General features: G+C 40.4%; 1 protein-coding gene across 2 annotated transcripts in view; it reads right to left on the reverse strand.

Annotated features, from left to right (window-relative positions):
• NT5E (5'-nucleotidase ecto) overlaps positions 1 to 9886 on the reverse strand; it is a 32522-nt gene extending 22636 nt beyond the window's left edge. For both annotated transcript variants that reach the window (XM_070954198.1, XM_070954190.1), the window contains exons 1-2: positions 9497 to 9886; positions 632 to 854 (exon numbers count right to left, since the gene is read on the reverse strand). In XM_070954198.1, coding sequence (XP_070810299.1) covers positions 632 to 854; positions 9497 to 9886 — 613 coding nt within the window. The remainder of the gene's footprint in view (positions 1 to 631; positions 855 to 9496) is intronic.
• Between the last annotated feature and the right edge of the window lie 1385 nt (positions 9887 to 11271).

Below are 11271 nucleotides of genomic sequence, written 5' to 3' on the forward strand. Positions count from 1 at the left end.
ATCATAGTATTATTTTTACTTTTAATGTTAATACAATCTCTTATATGCCTAGTTGAACTCATGGGAAAGTTGGTATCATGTAGGAAAATAAGCGTACCAAGAGGATTGTGCTGAAGAATATTTTTGTGTGCCATAAAATCTTAGAATAACAATTACTAAAATGATGAAATCTGTGATTTCTAAATATATAAAAATGCATTTGAGAAAGGGTCAAACTGCAAATATTCTGAAAATTATGGTTCAACTTGCATGGTTTCTTCCGGTCTTTAGACCAACTCATTCCTTCAACAATTTTTCATTCCTCTAGATGAGCTTTTCCTAAAGTTGCTTCACTTCATCCTATCATCAGCCTCTTCCCAATCTTCAATAAATCACTAATTCTGTTAACCTCAGTTCATGTTATAGTCAGATAAAAGAGAACAGAAACTATATCAGATTTATATTCTGTATAAAACTCAGCACCTAATTGGCAGTTAACTTTTTTCTCTTACAACTGTGAAAGACAATGCAATCCCAGTTTCATGCTAGAAAAGAAATAAAATATGGTAGGAATGATGCAATCACTATTACATCTAGTTATATAATTATTGTATCTAAGTAATTTTAGATATAAACATGAAAAATTGTGTACCTGGATTTGAAAGAACAGGTGTCTCCTTTGTAGTGTAGCCAATAATTCCCACTTTTTCTGTACCAACATTTATTATTTTATAAGGAAGGATGTACCCTGAGATATTACTTGCTACTGGCCCTTTTGGTTTAATATTTGCACTCAGTATAGGAAAATTTACATGTTTAAGGAGGGGATCCAATAATCCATCCAAACCATTATCAAATTCATGATTTCCTAGAGCCTAGAGAGAAAATAAATATCAAAAAAGAAAGGGAAAATACAATTAATTAGAATTAATAATTATGACATAAATATGTACATATTAATCACATTACTTTCAGATAAACAATGTTATAGTTTGCAAAAGAGGAAGAAATAGTAAGCACAGAAGAAACAAACATTTCTAAAACATATAAATCAGCTCTATCATATCACTAATAAGTTAAATCCAAATTTTATCTCTACAAAGACTTTCCTATCTATTTCAATGAATACCAACAAGCCCACACAGTTTTCTATTTTTCTGATTGTAAAAATTAGAACAGCACAATTATGTGCTTATGTGAATTATATTCTTCATGTAAAACCAAGGAGTAACTACATTTATTAACCAAAGTAAGTTTTCAAAACCTCTAATGATTTAGCAGACTGTGCTAGTTCTTTCTTTCTTTTTTCCTTTGACCAACCTACTGATTCTATTAAAATAAAATAAAGATAACAGAGTCATGTCTTAGTCAAGAAACTTGGAGCCCTCTCACTATTGATATTTAAATGAAAACTTCTAACAATTCAGAATATATGAGAATATTAGGAAAATAAAGTAAACATTAATTCTTGATTTTCCCTATTTCAGAGATCAAGTATGCAAAAATAGCATTTAAATTGTTCCAATTTAGGTCCCCCTTTATCAGTTTTCTATTAGTTGAATATGCTCTTGTTCAAAGGTCATTACTAGATTTCATAATTGGGCCATAAATAAGGTGACCAGATTTTAAGATTGGTAAAGAGGGATACCATTGTGGGCGTGGCTTATTTTGTGGGCGTGGCTAGCTGGTCATGTGACTGGGTGGCCATGGCTACCTGGTCATGTGACCGGGTGGCCATGGCTATGTGTATAGGGACTACTCAGAGGGCTGAAAAAAGTCATTTCTGACAGGTCCTCTCACTTTTGAGTGGTCCTCACACTTATGACCATCCTCACATTTATGCCCATGCAGCATTCTTAACAACCATGTCACTCATTTCACAACTGCTTCTCTTCACCATGGTGATAAGATAGGGCAAAAAACGTAAAATGTGAAGACAGTCGTAAGTTCGAGGACTGGTCAAAAGTGCGAGGACCAGTCAAAAATAACTTTTTCAGCCCTCTGAGTAGTCCATATGCATAAAAGGATACAGCAACAGAGAGGGATGAAGGAAGGGAAGGGAAATTAGAGTAGGAGTGAGGGTAAGAGGGGGAGGAAGAGAGGAGGAGAAGGAGAAAGGAAGAGGAAGTAGGGAGGAGAAGAAGAGGGGGGAAGAGAAAGTAAGAAGGAAAGAAAAGAGAGAGGTGGTAGGTTTGAGGAGAAAGATTGCTGTACAATAAAAAAGATGAAAGGGAAGAAAGCCAACCCCAAACAAATATAAAGATATTAAGATAAAGAATGAATGGTTAAACTTTAAAGAATAAAAGAGAACAAATATGAATAAATAGCAGTAATTAGAAACACACATACAAACATACAATTTATTTTCTTTGAACAGAGTATATTTGGCCGGTTCACAAATTTAAACAGTGTTTAGTCACTTCAATTAAATTTACAATTTCTATATTTCCTTTTTGCCATATTTATTCCTCATCTATTTTTTTTAAAAAAACCAATATTACCCTTCATCCTCATCTCTAATCTTAATCAAATTCAATTTTTCCCTTCTATTCTATATTATACCCCTTCCCATTGTCATCTATTTTTATATCCATCCTCACATTGTTTAATTATGTAATTATGTAATACAGTTGTTTAATACAAATTCAACATTTTAATATAAATCAATTAGTTATAAAACTATCTTTTTTGTATATTAATCAATATGAACATGAATATTCCAATTATTTCCATGCAATCCAATTTCTTACAAATCCATTAATTATATTTACCAATAACAATAAACCAAATAATTTCCCCCATATATTCCTCTGAACCACAACTTAACCATTTCTGCTTTCAACAGAATATACAATTAATAGTATCTCAATTATTACAATTCCCTAGTTAAATACAGCTTTTTTTTCTTTTGTGTTTTAAAATCTTGAACTCTCCTCCTAAATTTCCCATTGTTTGCAGTTTTTCACCTACCTTTTTTGGGGAGGAAAAATAAAAATAAAAATAAATCTCTCTCTGCCTCATTTTGTCACGTTGCACCAAAGATCCTGGTTTCGGTTTCGTTTCTGCAGCTTAGCTAGGGGAAAAAAAAACTGCTTCAGGAACTCTTTACACTGATTGCCTGTAGGGCGGCCTTTGAAGCCCCAGGCAAGAGTTTAAACAGTTTTTTTTTTCTTCTAGCCATCAGCTGGGGCTCAAGAGACAGCGGGACTCAGGAGGCAGAATGAAAAATCGGGACTTTTTTGAAACGCCGTGGGACGCGGGACAAATTGCTAAAAATCGGGACTGTCCCACCAAAAGCGGGACGTCTGGTCACCTTAGCCATAAATGGAATACAATGTAATAACATTGTAATATTCTATTTCTACTTCAAATCAATTGCTTGGAAATTTTTCCAGGCAAGAATCAAAGACTGTAAATCAAGTATTCCAACATGGCTGGGAGTTATCATCCCATTATATCTGGAAGGGACCAGGCTGAAGAAATCTGCAATGAAGTGTTTTACTCAATCCTAGTCCAATCATCAAAGCTCATGATTTTAAATTGGATAATTTTATCCAGGCCTTTTTATTTGCTCCTTATGACCGCATGGACAATTTCAGAAAAGGCAACATCAATTGACCAGCTTGTTATGAAATGGGATTGAGGGGTACCCCGGACCGTGAACCAGCTCATGAGTAAACACACTGAGACTGAAATAATTCTGACAGAGGCGTCTTGTGTAAAAATATAATTTACTTTAAAACATTTAAAAAGCACTATGTCTTTAAGAAAGCACATTAAAACAAGTCTTATCTGGGTATGTGAAGCAAGGCTATCTCCCTAGATCCCTCTCCACAATACCGAAACAGTTCACAAGAGAATAAAGCTAGCATGAAGGTAAGCAGCTTCGGCGTCGATACATCATCAAGGCAATAAAAATGGGGGCAGCACAAACATCACAGCTAAAAGTCACCTGAAGTAAAAACAGTTCAAACAGCAAACATTGCTTGAAGCTTGTGGGAGGAAAAAGGTCCAGCAACAGCAGTCCCGATGATAGCTTGCGTGCTACAAAACAGCAAAAGGCAAGCATCCGTGGGAGCTTCTCTGCAACGGCGTCTGGAGTCCTTATTTGCATTCTTCTCCCATCTGCGGCGTTGCACTAAGCTTCCTGCAGGAGCTGTGCATTTAGGCCTAAACCAAGAGTCTAGGCCCAAGTAGCAAGCGAAAAGGTCCTTGCTTATATGGGGAGTTAACCTGCAATTAACTAGGGCGGGGAAGGCTTGCAGGTAATTACAAACAGGAGATGGCTTGATTGAAACCATACTGTTTGTGAGTAGGCAGGTAGCCACAGCAATCCTGGAAACACTCGTGACACAGCTGTTCAACCACAAAAGTGGTCAAAAAATGGTTTAGCCATCCTCATCATACAAACCCACGAGTATTTTATCCATGTCATAGGGTTTCTTTCCCCCTTTGAGCCAGGTCAGGATAATATTTGGAAATATATTGATTAGATAAGTCCTTAATTAGATATTATCAATTTCTATGCAAGGGCCTTCTCCGTGGTGGCTCCCTCCCTCTGGAACATTATCCCTCTGGAAATTAGACTGGCCTCCACTCTAACACTCTTCCCGAAGGCCCTGAAGACGAATTTCTGCCAGCGGGCCTGGATAATAACCCAAAGCAAGCCGGAGCTCATTAAATAGCTGATGTGAATGTATGTTGTCACTGGGCTGGAGGGCTGGAGGCATTTATTATTTTATTATTGTCATCTTTTATTATTTTTATTGCTTTTATATTATGTTTTTATGTCCTGTAAGTCGCTTTGAATCGCCATGTGCGAGTAGGTGGCAATATACATTTTATAAATAAATAAACAGTTTTCTCTACAGATAGTCCTCGACTTACAAAGTTCATTTAATGACCATTCAAAATTACAACATCCCTGAAAAAACTGATTTATGACCATTTTTCACACATATGACGGTTGCAAAATCCACCTGGTCATGTGATCAAAATTCAGATGCTTGGCAAATGGCTCATATTTATGTCAGTTGCAGCGTCCCAGGGTCATGTGATCAACTTTTACGACCTTCTGACAAGCAAGGTCAATGGGGAAGCCAGATTCACTTAACAACCATGTTACTAACTTAACAATTGCAGTGATTCACTTAACAACTGTGGCAAGTTCATAAGGTCATAAAATGGGGCAAAAGCCACGTAACAAATGCCTCACGTAGCAACATAAATTTTAGGCTCAGTTGTGGTCGTAAGTCGAGGACCACCTGTAATTTCCCAGAATGTAAGCTGTTCTGTAAATCTATCTTTCAGTCACTCACTGTAAAAGAGACTATTGGAAACTGGCTGCATAAACCAAGCGATGCAGACGACAATGTGTACTATCAGCTAAAGCAGCATTTGTTACTTATGATATTGGCAGACCACTCATTCTTTATCCTTGTCTGGCTGCAGAAAATCGCCATAGAAGCAAATGGTGTATCACAACTTCTCCTTGCCCTGTAGCCTTTCCAAAGAGCAGGGTTGGCGCCAACATTTGGCCCTACATGGCTTGTGGCCCGGTTATTTGATGGACTCTCCTAATTTCATCTACCCCACCCACCAGACTAGGAAGGCATGGCATGTTGCAGGTCCTAACTATCAAGGAAGCACATCCAGTGCAACCTAGGAAAAGGGCAGCAGCTATGGCACCTCTCTCTTGTTGGAACCTCACTCTTCCAGAGATAAGATTGGTCCCCGTCTTGTTTCGTTTCCACAAAGCCTTGGAGACATGGTTTTTCTCGGCAGCTTGAAGTCCTCCTTCAGGGCCACATTCTGCTTTGCTGCCATGGGATGGGAGAATTTAAATGATGGAACTTTAACTGTGTTTAATGCTGTAAGCTGCCTGGAATCACTGTCTATGAGGTGGGTGGTTATATACATTTGTTCAATAAATAATATCGTGTTTCCCCGAAAATAAGACCTTATGTCTTATATTTTTTTTGAACCCTGAAATAAGTGATTGGCCTTATTGCCATGCGCTCAAAAGCCCGATTGGGCTTATTATAAGGGATGTCTTATTTGGCGGGAAACAGGGTAATAAGGTTGGACTTTGGTGGGGCTAATGTGGGCACATACATATAAAATCTGGGTTATCCTTGGAGAAAGAAATTAAGCACAATGTTTTTGACTCCTCATGATGTTTCCTTACACTGCATTCACTATTTGGACCACCCTCTCAATTCATAAAACATGTATACAGCTTTGTATTAAACTCCCTCGTGAAGTGTTAAGAGTTACGAAGCTAACAAAATAGATGACAAAAGATCTGCAGCTCTGCATGACCATGAGACAATTACAGAATAATACAGTTGGAAGGGACCTTGGAGGTCTTCTAGTCCAACCTTGTGCTCAGGCAAGAAACTCTATACCATTTCAGACAAATGGTTGTACTAATATTGGAAATATTAATTTCCAATATTGGAAATATTAATATCAATATTGGATATATCGATATATCAATATTGGAAATATTAATTTCCATTATTGATTGGAAAAGAACACAATTTTTTCCATTTGCCTCATCTTCAATGAAAATCTCTTCGGCACCAATTCCTAGAAAAACCTTGCCTGAATTACCTGGAGCAAGCGAAATATGTATGAATTGAGCATTGTTATTCTAAAACAAGAGTCATCCCTCTAAACACATTATCACATCACAGTGCTTTCCTAGCAGACCAATTAATGGCAAAAGAAACATTTCTGTGTGGGAATGCGGTGGCCATAGTACATGTATAGACCAGTCTAACTGGTTGGACACTGTATGGAGCTTAGCACCGAAATAATCAGACTATGAAAAGCAGGTTCATATGGATACTCTCTGAAGGGCCCTATTCATTCTCTCTTTGTTCATAACATAGACTGTATTTGCAAAGCCAGAGATATCTCCTTCTGCTACGTTCCTGAGGGCTGAGGTAATCTCTGATAGCGGGGAGACGAGGAGATGGGCCTCTCGCCTAGTAGTAACTGGCACCAAATAACCAGAGTTAAGTTTTGTTTTTGCACCTTAAGTATCGCTTTCCTAGAAATCACGTGATTTACTGTAATAGGTAGAATGTGAAACTTATATGGAGAATATATGGATGTTTTTCTATCTCTTGTATGTAATATGAGATGTGTAGCCATAATAATGCCTTCTGATGACGCTGTATTTGGATAACTAATAAAAGAGATGGTAGCCTTTTGTTCGCTGCTCTCTCACCACGAGAAACACCTGCGTTTGTGCTTTCTCTAATCTGGACTACTCGTGAGAAGCCCACCAGGATGATTGCAACATTTCTGTCCTTTGCGCGGAGCTTTCTTGTAAAAACAAATTTGTGGAGGATAAAGGGGAAAATCAGTGAATGTAAACCAGATTTAAGTCACATTTAAACCATATACCAGATTTGGCACACCTTGAATCGCTTTTCAGCTGTTCAGTAATTCATGACCCAGCTTTGAGAACAAACTGAATTACACTCAAAAGAGTATATTGAAAAAGTAAAGATAAAGTCATAGAATATCTTCTCCTTTTCAACAGAGCAAGATCTCCTTTTTTTCTGAATTCACAAAATATGAAAATCAGGATGGATTTTTTTTTAAAAAATGATAATATTTGAAAATGCTATCAGAAGGCAGGACGAGAAGCAATGGATGGAAACCAATCAAGAAAAGAAGCAACCTAGAACTAAGGAGAAATTTTCTGGCAGTTAGAACAATTCATCAGTGGAACAACTTGCGCCCAGAAGTTGTGGATGCTCCAACACTGGAAGTTTTAAAGAAAAGATTGGACAACCATTTGTCTGAAATGAGCAGGGGGTTGCACTTGAAGACCTCCAAGGTCCCCCCTTCCAACTCTGTTTTTCTGTTAAACTGAATTTGGCATCGGCATATTTAACTATCCCTAAAACTAAAACACTACTGGATCTCTCTATTCATTAGAACCATGCATTTCCTCTTCAATTTTTAAGTAATTGGATAACAATTTCCTGTAGTTCTTTTTTATCAACATGTCCCATTTCATAGTAGCTCCTGCTCACTCTCATACTTAAAACAAAAACCCTCCTCTAATAACTCACATAACTTAAAACAAAAACCATTCTCTAATAACCAAATTCAGGGGCAACAGGATAATGGAAGGCTATGAAAGTTCAAGATCTCAGGGCTAATATTTGCAGAGTTGGTTGCCAAACAAGTGAATGGAAGATCTGATTAGTGGGAAATGAAGAAGCCTCTTTCCTGCAGCCAAGAAACCAATCAGTTCAGATGAATCCTGAATTCTCTGTGCATGAATAAAATGCCAAAACTGGGATGCTTCTTTCTTTCTTTCTTTCTTTCTTTCTTTCTTTCTTTCTTTCTTTCTTTCTTTCTTTCTTTCTTTCTTTCTTTCTTTCTTTTCTTTCTTTTACTTTCTTTCTTTCTTTCTTTCTTTTCTTTCTTTCTTTTTCTTTCTTTCTTCTTCTTTTCTCTTTGCCCCCCCTCTCTCTCTTTCTATAAATAAATATTAAATTTATATGCCACCAGCTCACAATCAAGCGACTCTGGGCAGCTTACAATATCAATTGTTTGGCAAGATCTACCCTTACCGGCTGATGTTGATACAGCTATAAACAAGCGAAGGGTGCAATGATCCTGTTTAGGACAAGCTGGAACTTTCAGGCCTGCCCTGCAAAATCAACAAACTGCATCCTGAATTCTGTCATCTCGCGAGTTTGCAAGCCTGTTACAAACTTGATACATTTGTTCCTGGAGTAAGGAAACGTCCTCGCTCGGTCAGCGGGCAGCACCCGGAGGAGGGAGAAGGAGGAGAGGAGAAGAAAAAGGAGAAGGAGAAGGAGGAGAAGAAGGAGAAGGAGGAGAAGGAGAAGAAGAAGGAGGAGGAGGGAGGAGGAGGAGAAGAAAAAGGAGAAGGAGGAGGAGGAGAAGAAGGAGAAGGAGGACGAGGAGGAGAAGAAGGAGAAGGAGGGAGGAGGAGGAGGAGGAGAAGAAGGAGAAGGAGGAGAAGGAGAAGAAGAAGGAGGAGGAGGGAGGAGGAGGAGAAGAAAAAGGAGAAGGAGGAGGAGGAGAAGAAGGAGAAGGAGGACGAGGAGGAGAAGAAGGAGAAGGAGGGAGGAGGAGGAGAAGAAGGAGGAGGAGGGAGGAGGAAGAGGAGGAGAAGAAGGAGGAGGAGGGAGGAGGAGAAGAAGGAGAAGGAGGACGAGGAGGAGAAGAAAAAGGAGAAGGAGGAGGAGGAGGAGAAGAAGGAGGGAGGAGGAGGAGGAGGAGAAGAAGGAGGAGGAGGGAGGAGGAAGAGGAGGAGAAGAAGGAGGAAGAGGAGGAGGAGAAGAAGAAGAAGAAGAAGAAGAAGAAGAAGAAGAAGAAGAAGAAGAAGAAGAAGAAGAAGAAGAAGAAGAAGAAGAAGAAGAAGAAGAAGAAGAATTTCTTTTCACCTTCCCACCGTCCCCCCTTTTCCCTCCCTCTCTCTCTCTCTCTCTCTCTCGCCCATCCCGCCCCGCCAGCTCACCATCGCGTCGTAGCGCAGGCTGTTCATGAACCGCACCACTTCGCGCCCTTTGAAGTAGCTGAACCAGATGGTGCCCTGGTACTGATCCCCGGCGTCCAGGAGCAACACGTTGCGATGCGTGGCGCGGATCTCCCGGATCTTGGTGGCCCTGCGCGCGACGCCCCCGTAGCAATCCTGCCCGGTGCATTTGCCCGAGTCTCGGCTCGTTTGCTCTACGCGGGCGTGGGCGTCGTTGGTATGCAGAATGGTGAGCTCGAAAGAGCCGGCGGCAACCGAAAGCGCGGCGCAAAACCAGACGGCTCCGACGAGGAGCCGCCGCCGCCGCCGCATCGGCGAAGGGGCGCTTCGAGGGCAACCCTGAGCCCCGCGCCCTCGCCTCGGGGTCTGCATGGCGCAACTCGCGTGCCTCTCCTCCTCCCTCGCCGGCGCCACACAAGCTTTTTTAGGCACAGGGGAAGGAGATCGGAGGAGGAGTTTGACCGGCGGTGTCCCAGCGCCGTCTCGTCAGCGAGCGCAGACTGGTATCTGGCTGGCTCTCTTTACTCTTCCTTCCTCGTTCTTACTCAGCTTTACTCTGGGATGACTCTTAAAAGGCAGTTCGAATCCGGTGCCCACGTTGGGAGGAGGGATATTAGTGCTTACGATGTGAGCCTCAGCCCTGGTTTCATCGGTAAAAGTGAACACCTTCCAGGCATAAAACGAGACTTTCTTAATAGACTCGTCCAGGCTGTTCTTCGGCCAAGCTTTTCATCTGAAAAGTTCCATCAGTTCCAATAGTTTAGCACCCACTGGATTCTAAGGTGCCAAGAACTCGGAGACCTTCCATTCGAAGAAAAGTACCTTAGGTTGTTGGTTTTACAGTAATCCTGCCAGATCGATACAAAATAATTTCAAAAACGGCCCTTTCTCCAGCCAGTGGCGGTTGCCTCCTATTAGCAAACAGGGTTTCTGCTAATTCTGTGGTTTTCTAAAGGATTGTTGTGGATGAAGGGATTTCCACAATTTGAAACATCTGGTGACCTTTTCAGAAGAGAATCATTGGAACCTACTTTACTGAAAGTTCTTGTGGCACATTTTTAAATCTCTATTACAAACCAAAGTGACACTTGTTCCTCTATCCTTCACTCTTCCATATGAAACCCTAGAAAATAAAACACTGAATTATGAGCTGTGCTGGCCTCCTTTTAAGCATATTCTGTTGAACTAAATGAGATGTGATCACAAGCATGCCTCCAGCACAAAGCTTTGATAACCTACACCTGTTTTTTTCCCCAGCACTGGGATGCAATTGGGTAATTACACTTTAGGAATTTGACTTGGCATAGGTCATTATTGTTCTTAATGCTTTAATCCAGAGTGCCCATGCCTGATTTGGCAAAGGGGGAAAACATCACAATGCGTCACGTGCAGTGGTGGGTTGCTACCGGTTCGCCCTGGATCGGGCAAACTGGTAGTGGTGGCGGCGGGAGGCTCCACTCACCCCCCTGGACATCTCTGTGCATGCGCAGAAGCGTCACGCGCCCACGAGCGAACCAGTAGCGAATGAAATTGAAACCTACTACTGGTCACGTGATGCCGCCATGATGATGAGAGTTTGACACTCCTGGCTTAAGAAGAAATTTTTAAATTCTTTTAATTAGTCTGTGATTCTTAACTTTCGGGCCAAAAATTATATATATTTTTAAATGTTTTAATATTTGTATTCCATGTTTTTTATCTTGGCTGTACACCGCCCTGAGTCCTCAGGGAGAAGGGCGGTATATAAATTGGAAATT

Source organism: Pituophis catenifer, unplaced genomic scaffold (genome assembly GCF_029215685.1).
Source record: "Pituophis catenifer annectens isolate HBS135680 unplaced genomic scaffold, rPitCat1.0.hap2 SCAF_1, whole genome shotgun sequence".
NCBI lineage: Eukaryota > Metazoa > Chordata > Lepidosauria > Squamata > Colubridae > Pituophis > Pituophis catenifer.